At 50.7% G+C, this 16,831-nt stretch overlaps 1 protein-coding gene across 1 annotated transcript in view; it reads left to right on the forward strand.

Annotated features, from left to right (window-relative positions):
- grpel1 (GrpE-like 1, mitochondrial) overlaps positions 1-16,372 on the forward strand; it is a 65,710-nt gene extending 49,338 nt beyond the window's left edge. The window contains exon 4 of the mRNA XM_084312918.1: positions 15,654-16,372. Coding sequence (XP_084169044.1) covers positions 15,654-16,006 — 353 coding nt within the window. The 3' untranslated portion in view covers positions 16,007-16,372. The remainder of the gene's footprint in view (positions 1-15,653) is intronic.
- The last annotated feature ends 459 nt before the right edge of the window (positions 16,373-16,831 follow it).

Here is a 16,831-nt window from a genome sequence, read left to right on the forward strand (position 1 = left end):
GCAGTGTGTGGATGAGTGAGTAAGTATGCTGTGGTGTGTGTTTGGTGTAAGTATCAGTGCTATAATATGTCAAAGGATGCAGCTTGGGTGTTGGTACAACCTGTGCCTGGGAGTGGAGAAAGCAGACAGAGAGGGAATTAGACAGAGACACATATATTCAGGTGCAGGCAGCTCTGCTCTGCACAGGTAAGTCTCATACAGTTAACGAGCCACCCACTCCACCATGCTTCCTGGTGAGTCAGACTCTCCATTTAGCAGGTAGAGTGGGGGTCGTCACACCCTCCCCCTAAAGAAAAGGGTTCTTCCCTATTAACAAATTACATTTTTATATACAAGTGACTAACCAAACTAAATCAATACATAAACTCAAGTAACACAATATTTTGTCCCCTATATTCAAATCAAAATAAACATTGTTTTACCCTTCACCCATTCCCCTCACCATCCTGCCTCCGCTCTCAGCAACATAGGGCCCTAAGAAGCTATTTAAGAGAGCAGGAGACAGTAGGGATTGGGGAACAGATAGAGAGAGGCAAAACAAGGTATCCTCATGGGGCCAACTTAGGGTATGCGGGACAATGCGTCCGCAATCACATTCTGAGACCCTTTAATGTGACGAATGTCCAAAGAATAGGGCTGTAAAAACAAAGCCCACCTCATCAACCTCTGGTTGGGATTTTGGAGGGACTTTAAAAAGGTCAAAGGATTATGATCCGTGTACGCCACCAGGGGAGTCACCCCTGACCCCAGATACACGTCAAAATATTGGAGTGCCCAAATCAGTGATAACGCCTCCTTCTCGATAACTGAGTAGTTAAGTTGGTAGGTGTTAAATTTCCTCGAGAAGAAGGCCACCGATTTATCCACCCCATGCACATCCGCCTGCAGGAGGACTGCCCCTGCCCCCACGTTGGAGGCATCCACCTGTAATGAAAAGGAGTCATTTAAACGTGGAGCAGTTAACACAGGTTCAGAGCACAATAGGGCCTTCACATTTTCAAATGCCACTTGGCATCTGCCTGACCAGACATACTTGGAGTCCTTCCTCAACAAGTTAGTCAACGGCTCTACTACGGATGAGAAGTTGCGACAAAAACTCTGATAATAGCCCACTAAACCCAGAAAACGCATCAAATCCTTTTTTGTCGCTGGAGGGGGATCATTTACAATAGCCACAACTTTATCCTGAACCATGCGTACGCTGCCCTGACCGACCACCTTTCCTAAATAGGTGACAGTGGCTCTTGCAAATTCACATTTGGCCAAGTTAATAGTCAAGTTCAAGTTCAAGTTCAAGTTCTTTAATAGTTGTCATACAGAAGTACAGAATACTTTCATACAAAATGCTTCTTACTGTTACGCTCCAGAGACTGTGCTAAACAAGATAGTATCAAATAACATAATAACATAATATAGCATGAATTTAGAAGAAGAAAATGAGGTCACAGTTGTTCGGTATAGACATATGTACAATGTTCTGAGTTACCATATAATATACAATACACAACTATGCAGTGTACTAATGTACAGTACTATCTAGTGCAAAGCAGAAATGGGATGAGGTACAATTTTTGGTACAATTTACAGTAAGGTGTACGAGTTGTAGTGCAATCCTTCATCCATAAATATAAAGTGTGGGGAGTGGGTGCTACAGTGTGTTTGTTTAAAGTGGGTGTGTGCTATAAAGTGTGTGTAGTGGGTGCTACAGTGTGTTTGTTTAAAGTGAGTGTGTGCGTGTGGATGTGTGTGCTATGTGTGTTTGGTGGTTGTTGTTGTGTAGTGTTCATTCATTGTTCGTTTAGCAGCCTGATGGCCTGGGGATAGAAGCTACTTCTGAGTCTTTCTGTGCTCGCCTTGAGACTCCTGTATCGTTTGCCTGACGGCAGCAGTTCAAAGAGGCAGTTGTTCGGGTGGCTCGAGTCCTTAATAATTCTCTTAGCCTTCCCCTTGCAACGCTTGTAGTAAATGTTCTGGAGGGTGGGGAGCCCCCCTCCGATTGTGCGTTCGGCTGAACGTGTCACTCTTTGTAGTCTGCTTTGGTCTTTTGCAGTGCTATTCCCAAACCAGGAGGTGATGTTGCCGGTCAAGATGCTCTCTATTGTACATGAGTAGAAGTTCTTAAGGATCTTCTGGCTGACTTGGAACTTCCTTAGGCGCCTGAGGAAGTAGAGGCGTTGTCGTGCCTTCTTCACCACACTGTTAATGTGTATGGTCCATTTCAAGTCCTCGGATATGTGGGCTCCGAGGTACTTGAAGCTGTTGACTCTCTCAACCGGTGCCCCGTCGATGCTGAGGGGGCTGTAGTCCTTGACCCCCGACCTCCTGAAGTCCACAATCATCTCCTTTGTTTTGCTGACGTTCAGGGAGAGGCTGTTTTCCTGGCACCATCCCGCCAGGACCTTGACCTCTTCCAGGTAGGCCCTCTCGTCGTTGGCAGAGATCAGGCCCACCACCACTGTGTCGTCAGCAAATTTGACGATTGTATTGCTACTCCGCTGAGCCACACAGTCGTGTGTGTACAGGGAGTAGAGGAGGGGACTCAGAACACAGCCCTGGGGGGCCCCTATGTTGAGGGTGATGGATGAGGAGGTGCAGTTGCCTGCTCTCACCACCTGGGGTCTGCCAGTCAGGAAGTCCAAGACCCACTGGCAGAGGTCATAGCCCAAGCCCAGGTCCCTGAGCTTGGCTATGAGTATGGAGGGGACTATGGTATTGAATGCCGAGCTGTAGTCGATGAATAGCATTCTCACATAGTTCCCCTGCCTCTTGTCCAGGTGTGATGCTGCTGTGTGCAGCACATGGGATATGGCGTCCTCCGTGGACCTGTTGGGGCGGTATGCAAATTGCAGGGGGTCCATGTTGATGGGGAGGGAGGAGCAGATGTAGCCCTTTACTAGCTTCTCAAAGCACTTCATGGCTATGGAGGTGAGAGCTACAGGGCGGTAGTCGTTGAGGCAAGCAGGCTTGGATTTTTTGGGTACAGGGATAATAGTGGACTTCTTCAGGCAGGTGGGGATGACAGCCTGTTCTAAGGACAGGTTAAATATGTCAGTGAATACTGGGGCCAGTTGGTCGGCACAGACTTTTAGGACGCGGCCGGGGATGCCGTCCGGACCTGCTGCCTTCCTGATATTCACTTTTTTAAAGGTCCGCCTCACCTCATGCTCTGTTACCCTGAACACTGCGCCTCCATCAGCAGCCGACCCCCCCCCCCCCATTGCCGAGGCTTGTGAGCTGGTGTTGTTATTACCAGCATCAAACCTCGCATAGAAGGTATTGAGGTCGTTTGCTAAGGAGATGTCACTGTTCAGTTTGAGGGAGGCGCCTTTGTAGTCTGTCATCGTTTTGAGCCCCTGCCACATAGCTCTAGAGTCAGCTTGTTCAAACTGGAGTTCAATTTTATCCCTGTAGCGTCGTTTGGCCTCTGTCACTGTCCTCCTTACGTTGTGTTGCGCCACCTTGTGGTCGTTCATGTTGCCTGCCACTAGGCCGTCATTGTATGCTTTGGTGCGCTCTCTCAGAGCTTCACGGACGGATTTGTCTACCCAGGGTTTTTGATTTGGGTAAACTTTCATTTTGGTAGTGGGGATTGTTTCTTTCACCCTAGTACAGACATAGTCCAGCACTGTCTCCGTGTAGGCATTAATGTTATCTGTGTCGCGGAATACAATCCAGTCTGTGTTGTGAAACACTGACACTAGTGTATCCTCTGACGTCACATCCCATTTCTGCACCTCTCGCGAGACTACGGGAGTACTTTTAATTCTTTGTCTGTACTTTGGTGTAAGGAAAATGGATGCGTGATCTGACTTGCCAAAGCCACTATCAGAATGAGCCTTGTAGCCACCTTTAAATTGCGTGTAACAGTGATCTAGGATGTTACCGCCTCTGGTGTTGCAAGTCACATGCTGGTAGAAATCAGGCAATACCTTTCTCAGATTGGCGCTATTGAAATCTCCCAGTACTAAAATGGCGGCGTTAACGTTCGTCGCTTGTATATTGTTTACCTCGTCGTGGAGCCTGGAGAGCGCGGCGTTGTTGTTGGCTTGCGGTGGAATATACACTCCGACCAGGATGATCGCCGTTAACTCCCTCGGGAGGAAGAAAGGACGACACTTGATGGTTATATATTCCAGTTCTGGGGAGCAGTGATTGGATAATTCCTTCACATTCGTTGGATCACTCCAATTTTTGTTAAACATGAAGGCAATACCTCCACCACGTTGTTTACCGGACTCTGATTGTGTCCGATCCTTCCTATGGATAAAGAAATGATCCGCTGGTTGAATCGCGTGATCTGGAACCTCCGGCGTGAGCCACGTTTCGGTGAAGCAGAGAACGTTGCAGTCCCTAACGTCTCTTTGGTATTGAATCCTTGCTCGGATATCATCCAGTTTATTGTCAATTGATTGTACATTGGCTAGCAATATACTGGGCAATGGCGTTCGGTGGCGTCTGGATCTCAGCCTGTTACGGATCCCAGCTCTCTTCCCACGCCGTCTGGTTCGTTTGTTCCTGGGATCAAGGAACAAAGGCTCTGGTCCCATTCTCCGGAGAATCTCAACAGGCCATTGTTGCGGTTCGGAAAGCTGGTCCAGGGAGTAATCCAATCGGTAAGTTTCCCGTAATCCGATGTCTATAAGTGACTGACGGTCATACACATTAAATGCACCTACTGTTGGTACAGACCGTGCCCAGACCAATTTTTTGAACAGTGCCCGGATACGCTGAAGGTGTTCAGACCATGTGTCGCTGTAGATCACCACATCATCCAGGTAGACGGCACACCCATCCAGACCAGCCACTACTTTGTTCATAAGGCGCTGGAAAGTAGCGGGGGCGTTTCGAAGACCAAACGGCATGACTAAATATTTGTACAACCCAGAGGGAGTGATAAAAGCGCAAACCTCCTGGCCACGCTTAGACAGCGGGACTTGCCAATAACCTTTTAAAAGGTCAAACCTACTCACGTAAGTAGCCGATCCCACCTGATCTACACAGTCTTCCATGCGGGGAAGAGGAAACACATCTGGTTTGGTAATGTTATTCACTTTACGAAAGTCAGTACACGGTCTATAGGTTCCGTCGGGTTTACCGACCAACAGGCAAGGCGACGCCCAACTTGACGAACATGATTCGGCAATTTGGTTGTCCAACATATACTGAACCTCATTGTCCAAATGCTTGCGTTTCTCGGGTGAGACACGATAGAAGCGCTGCTTTATTGGGGCTGCCTCTCCCACATCCACATCATGTTCAATTAGACGTGTGCGTGAGGGTACATCTGAAAATAAAGCAGGATAACGGTTAATCAGAGCTATTAACTCAACACGCTTCGAGTCATCCAAATCTGCCAAAATCACATCCAACCTCCCCAATGACTCTGAATTTTTCAACCGCCCCTGCAACACCACATCCGGGTTTACTCCTTCCTCAGGGCCGGCTACTGGAGAGGTACAAAGAGAAACCTTCTCAGTCTCCCCATTACTCTCCCCATCATTCTCCCCCCCCCCCCTTCAGGATGGCCAAAGGTTCACATGACGCACCCTATTTGCCCTCCTGCCTTTGGCAATAACATAATTCAGGTCAGACACCCGCCACACAACAGTGTAAGGGCCTGTGAACTTTGCCTGAAAGGGAGACGTTACTACCGGCTGTAAAAGCAAAACTTGATCGCCAGCCTTAAACTGCCTAAGCTCAGTGCGACGATCATAAAGGGATTTCATTTTACCCTGAGACCTCCCCAACTTCTCCTTCGCACACTCAACAGACAAAAACAACCTACGTCTGAAACCATTGACATAATCAACCAATTTCCGAGGGGGTTCTGTCATGTCCCAGCTGTCTTTCAACACAGCCATGGGACCACGGACTTTGTGACCAAAAACCAGGTCATTAGGGCTAAACCCCGTGCTCTCCTGGACTACCTCCCTGGAGGCCAATAGAAGCCAGGGCAGCCCCTCCTCCCAGTCACCCCCTAACTCCACACAATAGGAGCGCAGCAACGACTTCAACGTTTGATGAAAACGCTCTAACGCTCCCTGAGACTGGGCATGATACGCTGACGCTTTGTTGTGCCTGATGTGCAGCTGCCGGAGAACTGCCGCAAACATGTGTGAGGTGAAATTGGAACCCTGATCACTCTGAATGATCCTGGGTACCCCGAACACAGAAATGAACTGTGTGAGCGCCTTAACAACAGACTGTCGTTATCGACCTAAGCGGAAACGCTGCCGGGTATCTGGACACCTGACACATTACCGTAAGCAAATACAAATGTCCCTGTTTGGAACGCGGCAATGGTCCAACACAGTCAATAATCAAATGTTCAAATGGCTGATCAACAGCAGGAATAGGAGAGAGCGGGGCCGGTGTGATGGTCTGACTCGGCTTCCCAGTTAACTGACACGTGTGACACATTTTGATATATGCGGATATATCACGTTTTAAAAGGGGCCAAAAACAGTGTCTCAGCGCACGGTCATACGTTTTCCTCACTCCCTGATGCCCTGACACATTGTCATGACAAGTCTGCAACACCAATGGACGAAATTTGCATGGTACCACAAACTGAAAAATGGGGTCACCCACGAAAGCATCCCCATGCGGTATCCACTTCCGATACAATAAACCGTCATGAAGACAGTATCCCTGCGCCGAGCTACCTATGTCTTCAAATGGTACGGCTTTCTCAAACAGCTCTCTTAAAGCTGGATCATTCACCTGTTCTGCAACCAAATCAGCCTTCGACATGGTCTGGAGTTGCTCAGGCAGAATCAAACCCACATGAACCGATTCAACACCTGTCGCCTGGGTAGCACCCGGTGTGTCACCCGCCGCCGTCATGGCACGTGTAACGGCACAGGCTGGATACACAATGACATCAGATGAAGTGTCTAACAAAGTTGGACTAGGTGACTTTTGGGTGACTACATTAGGGAGAGGCCCATCGGCCCACACTCGTACCCCGGCCAGATTGTTACCCAAAATGATGTCCACTCCATCAACAGGCAACTCAGCAGGCACACCTATCTGCACATCACCATTCCCCAAACCTGAAACAAGAGAAATGTTATGCACAGGAACAGGGAACACAGACATCCCCATCCCTCGAATCAAGATAACATCCCGTGTCAGAATCAATTGAAAAAGGCAACACCGACTCACGCACAAACGAATCGATTGAGCCAGTGTCCCGCAGTATCTTGACCGGCACCCTAACGTCACTGCCCCGTAAAGACACAACCATCAGAAAGAAACGCACCATAGTCTTCCAGGCATGTCTGTCCTATGGTCTTAGCAGACGGTACCGATGGTGACACCATCCTTTGGGTGAGGGAATTGGCCAGCAGAGCAGGTTTTACTTGTGCCTTAAACCCACCCCTCGAGCCAAGAAGTGGGCACTCATCCTTCCAATGTCCAGAACGTTTACAGTAGTTACATGTTTTGACAGACGCCGGTGGCTGTCTATACCGTGTGTCAGACGCAGGTGGCTGTCTATACCGTGTGTCAGATGCAGGTGGCTGTCTATACCGTGTGTCACAATCACCCCTCCTCTCTGATCCAAACTTTGGACGAGGAGAAAAATTCTCTCTATGAGCCTTCTCTATAGCTAAACCACCGAAGTTACCCTTGTGAATCAACACATACTCATCTGCCAATGCTGCAGCCTCCCCCGGCGTCACCGCACCCTGCTGTGTAATGTAAGTTGCCACATTTACAGGAACAGAGTTTTTAAACTGTTCTAATACCAGCAGATCAGAGAGTTGTTCAAAGGTATCGACACCAGACGCTACACACCAACGGGTAAACTGGGTACTTAAATCCAGTGAAAATTCAAGATGAGACTGTTTGTCCCTTTTCTTCCACGTACGGAACCGCTGTCTGTACGCCTCAGGTACAAGTTTGTACACCTTAAGCACTGCCGATTTCACCCGCACATAAACCTTACAGTCCGTGGGACTCAATGCAGAGTACGCTTCCTGGGCTCTACCAGTGAGAACACACTGTAACATCATACAACTATCCTCACTACTCCAGTGCCTTGCATCTGCCAAACGTTCAAACAATGAAAAAAAAACATCGGGGTCCTTTTCATTAAACTGAGGAAGCAAACGCAGTTCACGTAAAACGTCAAATTTACCCCCCTGAGACGGATCCCCAGTACCATCAGTAACATCAGAACTGAGCCACTTTCCCACTCCGACCAAATCTAACTTTCTATTCTGCACCTCTACTTTGGCAAGCTCAGTCTTTTGCTTAAGTTCCTCCAAAGCAAACTCTTGACGCTGCTGCAGTACCAGGAGTTCCTTCTGCTGCTCAAAACTGAGAAGCGGTACCCCAGCTGGCTTGAGAACACCTTTCTCCACCAACTCTGCCTTTAAAGTGGCCTTGACTGCCACCTTTGACAGTCTAACAGGTATCTCAATATCATAATTCTCAGCAATCGCTAACAACTGCTCCTTAGTACACTGATCAATCAGTTCTACTGATGGTGACTGCGCAAATTCCTCCACAACAGAGGCCATAATGTACTGTACCAGTGGCTACAAACAAACCAAACTTATGTCGGGACCATGAAGCGTGAACACCAATAATAAGACAGTCTGATCCAATGAACCTCCCCACCCTGACTAACTACAGGTCCTAACTAACTAACTACCTCAAAACCTCAATCTTCGTGCCACTACTTGTAGGGGGTACTGATGCACTAGAACTCTCTGGGCAGAAAAAGTACCTGTTATACAGCCACTCCTCTGAGCCAGAGACGTGCTCCCGAGAGGACAAAAGCGCCAATGGCAGTGCCTGTCTCTGCCCACGTTTTTGCGGCCGCCTAAAAAAGAAAATACCAAGACAAGTCCCCCTATTGGAAACCTGCCCTCTTTGCCTACCTGGGGATTTATGGTTCCCAAAACACACAGACTGTTTTATTAAGGCATCAAACTCCAAAGCCACAACACAAGCAATAACAAACAAACAAACTGTAACCAAAACAAAACAAACAAAACAATAAAACAAATTAACAAATCTCTACTACAAGAAATCTGCACAAACAAACTGCTACTCTCCCCCAAATCCCAAACAACCAACACCCCCAAGAACAAATCACGTGCTAACTCCCAACACTGGCATACAAACAATTAGGCTACAAACAAACACTAGCCAACAGGCTACAAACACTAGCTGCAAACCCACAGGTCACAGACACTAGCCCAATTAAGCAGCCTAATTACCTTTCAAAATAGCCCTCCTGTACTCAGACAGAGCCCAAACAAATTGTCCCCATAGGAACCTAAATACAAATGCCAGCCAAATTACACAATACCAAATGCTAACCAAACTACAAATACCAAATGCTAGCATGAATCCAACCAAAAATTCAACCACACTAGGCCAAATACAAACAAATTCACCAACTCCTACAAAAAGGCCCTACAAACGGACTGAGCCCCCAATTTGTCACAAACAGGTAATTTATGACAAATAGGGAGTCCACACGTGATAACAATTTAACAAATTATTTATTTAAACCTATCTAAACAAACAAAAGCATAAGCACATGAACAATGAAATGTTTTGTATTAGAATCAGTGGTGAGTGCAGTGTGTGGATGAGTGAGTAAGTATGCTGTGGTGTGTGTTTGGTGTAAGTATCAGTGCTATAATATGTCAAAGGATGCAGCTTGGGTGTTGGTACAACCTGTGCCTGGGAGTGGAGAAAGCAGACAGAGAGGGAATTAGACAGAGACACATATATTCAGGTGCAGGCAGCTCTGCTCTGCACAGGTGAGTCTCATACAGTTAACGAGCCACCCACTCCACCATGCTTCCTGGTGAGTCAGACTCTCCATTTAGCAGGTAGAGTGGGGGTCGTCACAAGACATACTATAAAATCACAAACCAGAGAGAGAGAGAGAGATCTCTCTCTCTCTCGGTTCGGGAGCATGGGCTGTGGCGCAGCGCGGTGGTGGACTTCCTCGAACGGGAGAGGGAGACACGCAGAGTGTTTACAGTTCTCTCGCTCGGCTGGCAGCTAGAGGGGGGCGTCCCGAATACGCAAATTTTCAGATGACTCACTTGAGGGAGGGACATTATTGTGAGATGAGAATTGGAAGAATGCGCCAAATCGATAATTAGAGACATAGATCCTATTACTATAAGTCCACATAGCTAGAAAATGACCCTAAACACTGGAAAAGGTCATTTATAAGATAGTTCCCCTTTAAACCACATACCAACCAACACACCACTAGGCAGATCTGTTGGACCTGTTGCCATCGGGCAGGCGTTACAGGTGCGTCAGAGCCATCACCACCACCCTCAACATGCACTAATAACTCACCTTTCCCCCGCCTCCCACACTGTGCAACATCCTCCTGATGTGCAACACCCACAGTGCAATACCCACCCACTACCGTCTGACACTGATTAGCAGGGTCTCTTATGAGGTGGTGTGCCCCCTAGTGTTCAAACATAAATACAACACCATAAATAATAGAAATGCCAACAAGTCGGTTTCTGCCTCTACACATAGTAAGAGTGTTTGCAAACGTACAGCGGTGCCATGATTTTCACAAGGTCCAATTTAAAAACTGTCCAAACTCTCGACTTCCATGCCTCTGGCAGTATTTTCCACTACTTGTCAACATCAATAACGGCGTGAATGGTGTTTAGTAAGGTAAGTTGATATCACCTAAAACGCCCCTACAAACACAAAATGAGTTTAACCCTTTCACTGCCGCACTACCAAACGGTTAACCCTTTCACTGCGACGATACACGGAAGGTTAACAGACTACAGAAGGTTAACCCTTTACTATCGCACTACCAACGGCAGTGAAAGGGTTAAGAATACATGGCGTTGTGATACAAAACGGCCTTATCTCTCTTAATTAAAATATGTAAATAAAGTCCTAACCTCCTCACTCACTCTCTCTCCTCCTCACTCTCTCCTCCTCCTCTCTCTCCTCCTCACTCTCTCTCCTCCTCTCTCCTCCTCCTCTCTCTCCTCCTCCTCTCTCTCCTCTCTCTCCTCCTCACTCTCTCTCCTCCTCTCTCCTCTCTCTCCTCCTCCTCTCTCTCCTCCTCACTCTCTCTCCTCTCTCCCCTCCTCTCTCTCCTCCTCTCTCCCCTCCTCCTCTCTCTCTCTACTCCTCACTCTCTCTCTCCTCCTCACTCTCTCCCTCCTCCTCTCTCTCTCTACTCCTCACTCTCTCTCCTCCTCACTCTCCTCTCTCTCTCCTCCTCACTCTCCTCTCTCTCTCCTCCTCACTCTCTCCTCTCTCTCCTCCTCACTCTCTCTCCTGCTCACTCTCTCCTCCTCATCTCTCTCCTCTCTCTCTCTACTCCTCACTCTCTCCTCTCTCTCTCTCCTCCTCACTCTCTCCTCCTCACTCTCTCCTCCTCCTCTCTCTCTCTACTCCTCACTCTCTCCTCTCTCTCTCCTCCTCCTCTCTCCTCCTCACTCTCTCCTCCTCACTCTCTCCTCTCTCTCTCCTCCTCACTCTCTCTCCTCCTTACTCTCTCCTCCTTCTCTCTACTCCTCACTCTCTCCTCCCTCTCTCCTCCTCACTCTCTCTCCTCACTCTCTCTCTCCTCTTCACTCTCTCTCCTCCTCTCTATCCTCACTCTCTCTCCTCCTCACTCTCTCCTCCTCACTCTCTCCTCCTCCTCTCTCCTCCTCACTCTCTCCTCTTCACTCACTCCTCCTCACTCTCTCTCCTCCTCACTCTCTCCTCCTCACTCTCTCCTCCTCACTCTCTCTCTCCTCTTCACTCTCTCTCCTCCTCACTCTCTCCTCCTCACTCTCTCTCCTCCTCACTCTCTCCTCCTCACTCTCCTCCTCACTCTCTCCTCCTCACTCTCTCTCCTCCTCCTCTCTCTCCTCCTCCGCTCTCCTCCTCTCTCTCCTCCTCTCTCCTCCTCACTCTCTCTCCCCTCCTCACTCTCTCCTCCTCCTCTCTCTCCTCCTCACTCTCTCCTCCTCACTCTCTCCTCCTCCTCCTCTCTCCTCCTCCTCTCTCTCCTCTCTCTCCTCCTCTCTCCTCCTCACTCTCTCCTCCTCCTCTCTCTCCTCACACTCTCTCCTCCTCCTCTCTCTCCTCCTCCTCTCTCTCCTCCTCCTCTCCCTCCTCCTCTCTCTCCTCACTCTCTCCTCACTCTCTCTCCTCCTCACTCTCTCTCCTCCTCACTCACTCTCCCCCTCTCTCTCTCCTCCTCCTCTCTCTCCTCTCTCTCCTTCTCACTCTCTCCTCCTCACTCTCTCTCCTCCTCCTCTCTCTCCTCACTCTCTCTCCTCCTCACTCTCTCCACCTCTCTCCTCCTCACTCTCTCACCTCCTCACTCACTCCACCTCACACTCTCCTCCCTCACTCTCTCTCCTCCTCTCACCTCCTCCTCTCTCCTCCTCCTCTCTCTCCTCCCACTCTCTCACTCACCCACACTCCTCCCTCTCTCCTCACTCTCTCCTCCTCACTCTCTCCTCCTCACACTCCTCCTCCTCTCACCTCCTCACTCCTCCTCACACACTCCTCCTCCTCCTCTCTCTCCTCCTCTCTCCTCCTCACTCTCTCTCCTCCTCTCCTCCTCACTCTCTCTCTCCTCCTCTCCTCCTCACCACCTCTCTCCTCCTCTCACCTCCTCTCTCCCCTCCTCACTCCTCCCCTCCCACTCTCACTCCTCCTCACTCTCACCTCCTCACTCACTCTCCACCCACACTCTCTCCACCTCCTCTCTCCCCTCCTCACTCCACTCCTCCTCACTCTCTCTCCCCACACACCTCCTCCCACACCTCTCCCTCACACTCTCCTCTCACTCTCTCCTCCACCTCCTCACTCCTCCTCCTCTCTCCTCCCACTCTCTCCTCCACACTCTCTCCTCCTCACTCTCTCTCCTCCACCTCACTCCCCTCCTCACTCTCTCCCCTCCTCACTCACTCCTCCTCACTCTCTCTCCTCCTCACTCTCTCCTCCTCCTCTCACCTCCTCCCTCTCTCTCCTCCTCACACTCCTCTCCTCCTCACTCCTCTCCTCCTCACTCTCTCCTCTCTCTCCTCACTCTCTCCCTCCCCACTCTCTCTCCTCCTCTCTCCTCCTCACTCTCCCCTCCTCACTCTCTCACCTCACCCACCTCCTCACTCCACCTCCTCTCTCTCCTCCTCTCTCCACCACCTCTCCTCCCCACCTCACTCCTCCTCTCTCCCCTCCACACTCTCTCTCCTCCCACTCTCTCTCCTCCTCACTCTCTCTCCTCCTCACTCACTCCTCCACCTCTCTCCCCTCCTCACACACTCTCCCCTCTCTCTCTCCTCACTCTCTCCTCCTCTCTCCCCTCCTCACTCTCTCTCCTCCTCCACCCACCCTCACACTCTCTCCTCCACTCTCTCACCTCCTCTCTCCTCCTCTCTCCTCCTCTCACCCCTCCTCACTCTCTCTCCTCCTCACTCTCTCCTCACTCTCCTCCTCCTCACTCTCTCTCCTCCTCACTCTCTCCTCCTCACTCTCTCCTCTCACTCTCTCTCCTCCTCACTCTCTCCTCCTCTCTCCTCCTCACTCTCTCTCCTCCTCACTCTCTTCCTCCTCTCTCCTCCTCACTCTCACTCCTCCTCACTCTCTCTCCTCCTCACTCTCTCCACCTCACTCTCTCTCCTCCTCACTCTCTCTCCTCTCACTCTCTCCTCCTCACTCTCTCCCCACTCTCCTCCTCCTCTCTCCTCTTCACTCTCTCTCCTCCTCCTCTCTCCTCTCACTCTCTCTCCTCCTCACTCTCCTCCTCACCTCTCTCCTCCTCCTCTCTCCTCTTCACTCTCTCCTCCTCACTCTCTCCTCCTCCTACCTCCTCACTCTCTCCTCCTCACTCTCTCTCCTCCTCACTCTCCTCCTCCTCACTCTCCTCCTCACTCTCCTCCTCACTCTCTCCCCTCCTCTCTCTCCTCCTCCTCACTCTCTCCTCCTCACTCACTCTCCTCCTCACTCTCTCTCCTCCTCCTCTCCTCCTCACTCTCTCTCCTCCTCACTCTCTCCTCCTCCTCTCCTCACTCTCTCACCTCCTCCTCACTCTCTCTCCTCACTCTCTCTCCTCCTCCTCTCTCCCCTCTCTCTCCTCCTCACTCTCTCTCCTCCTCACTCTCTCCTCCTCACTCTCTCTCCTCCTCCTCTCTCTCCTCCTCTCTCTCCTCCTCCTCACTCTCTCTCCTCCTCACTCTCATCACTCTCTCTCCTCCTCTCTCTCCTCACTCTCTCTCCTCCTCCTCCTCTCTCCTCCTCACTCTCTCTCCTCACTCTCCTCACTCTCTCTCCTCCTCTCTCTCTCCTCACTCTCTCTCCTCCTCTCTCCCTCCTCACTCTCTCTCTCCTCCTCACTCTCTCCTCCTCACTCTCTCCTCCTCTCTCTCTCCTCCTCTCTCTCCTCCTCCTCACTCTCTCTCCTCACTCTCTCTCCTCCTCTCTCTCTCCTCCTCACTCTCTCTCCTCCTCCTCTCTCTCCTCACTCTCTCTCCTCACTCTCTCTCCTCCTCTCTCTCTCCTCCTCCTCACTCTCTCTCCTCACTCTCTCTCCTCACTCTCTCCCCTCCTCACTCTCTCTCTCCTCCTCTCTCTCCTCCTCCTCACTCTCTCTCCTCACTCTCTCTCCTCTCTCTCCTCCTCTCTCTCCTCCTCCTCACTCTCTCTCCTCCTCTCTCTCCTCCTCTCTCCCCTCCTCACTCTCTCTCTCCTCCTCCTCACTCTCTCTCCTCACTCTCTCTCCTCCTCTCTCTCTCCTCCTCACTCTCTCTCCTCCTCCTCCTCCTCTCTCCCCTCCTCCTCACTCTCTCCTCCTCCTCACTCTCCTCCTCTCTCTCTCCTCACTCTCTCTCCTCCTCCTCCTCTCTCCCCTCCTCCTCCTCACTCTCTCCTCCTCCTCACTCTCCTCTCTCCCTCCTCACTCTCTCCTCCTCTCACTCTCCTCCTCTCTCTCTCCTCCTCCTCTCTCTCTCCTCCTCACTCTCTCCTCACCCTCTCTCCTCACTCTCTCTCCTCCTCACTCTCTCTCCTCCTCCTCTCTCTCCTCCTCCTCTCTCCCTCCTCACTCTCCTCACTCTCTCCTCCTCCTCACTCTCCTCCTCTCTCTCTCCTCCTCCTCCTCTCTCTCCTCCTCACTCTCTCTCCTCACTCTCTCTCCTCCTCACTCTCTCTCCTCCTCCTCCTCTCTCCTCCTCCTCTCTCCCTCCTCACTCTCCTCTCTCTCCTCCTCCTCCTCTCTCTCCTCCTCACTCTCTCTCCTCACTCTCTCTCCTCCTCACTCTCCTCCTCTCACTCTCTCTCCTCCTCCTCTCTCTCCTCCTCTCTCTCTCCTCCTCACTCTCCTCACTCTCTCCTCCTCTCTCTCTCCTCCTCACTCTCTCTCCTCCTCCTCTCTCCCCTCCTCCTCTCTCTCCTCCTCCTCACTCTCTCTCTCCTCCTCTCTCTCCTCCTCCTCTCTCTCTCCTCCTCACTCTCTCTCCTCACTCTCCTCACTCTCTCTCCTCCTCTCTCCCCTCCTCACTCTCTCTCTCACTCTCCTCACTCTCTCTCCTCACTCTCTCCTCCTCTCTCTCTCCTCCTCACTCTCTCTCCTCCTCCTCCTCCTCTCTCTCTCCTCCTCCTCCTCTCTCCCTCCTCCTCCACAAACCCACCAGGAATCCAAGGCTTGTGCAAAGACCTGCTGGAGGTGGCGGACATCTTGGAGAAGGCCACGGCCAGCGTGCCCCAGGAGCAGGTGACCGGCGGGCAGAACCCGCACCTGCAGAGCCTGTACGAGGGCCTGGTTCTGACGGAGGGGCAGATCCAAAAGGTCTTCACCAAACATGGCCTGGTGAAGCTCAACCCCGACGGGGGGCAGAAGTTCGACCCGTACGAGCACGACGCCCTCTTCCACGCCCCCGTGGAGGGCAAGGAGCCCGGCACCGTCGCCGTGGTGACCAAGGTGGGCTACAAGCTCCACGGCCGCACCCTCAGGCCGGCGCTGGTGGGCGTGGCCAAGGCCCCCTGAGGGGTCGCCGCTGGCAAAGGTGTGGGGGTCCGGCCCAGCGGTGGCTACAAGAGGCGGGAGTCCACCTCCATGAGCCCTGTGTTCTGGACAGTTCTGACGGTGTATCTTCATGTGAGGGAGCGCCGTGTTCAGACTGCAGACACGTGGAACACTTCAAACCACTTAGACCACAGGTCCCCCGCTTTGTTGTGAGTCATGTTTATAACGCTCTGATTCCTAGTCTCTTTTCTTACGTTATTATTATGTCAATAGTAATACCTTTTTTTCCCCTCATTTAATGGACCTCATACCCTAATGATACTCGCAGGGAAAGACTTTTGATTGATATTGAAATCACGATTTATTAAACACGATTACTCATTGATTTGAGAATATATGACTATGACTGAATTTGTGAAAGACGTTTACAAAAAATAACAGGATAAACGCGCTGTGACCCCCCCCCCTCCTCCTCCCCCTGGGGCGCACTGCCGTGAAGGAAGGGTGCGCTGGGTGCACAACATGAGAGCAACACGCCGTGCAGCACCAATAATCATTCAATCTCTTATCTTGTTTTCATGATCATGCGAAGACGACATCAAATTATTGAAATTGAAACTCGATTAATCGCCCAGCCCTAGTTGACTGTTTCAAAACCATTGTGCATAACCTCCCCCCCTCCCTCAATTGAAAGACCTTGTTCAACTCAACTATGATATAAACAAGGTCCTTGAAGTGCTTAAAGTGCTTGATTTTTGTTTTAATAAAATAAAAGTCAAGGCCTGGAGTTCCTTAAACAGCCCATTTTTAACAAGGTGCTTAAAAAGTCAATTCAAGTCAACATTC

This window comes from Notolepis coatsorum (assembly GCF_963971535.1).
Source record: "Notolepis coatsorum genome assembly, chromosome: 4".
NCBI classification, from domain to species: Eukaryota; Metazoa; Chordata; class Actinopteri; order Aulopiformes; family Paralepididae; genus Notolepis; species Notolepis coatsorum.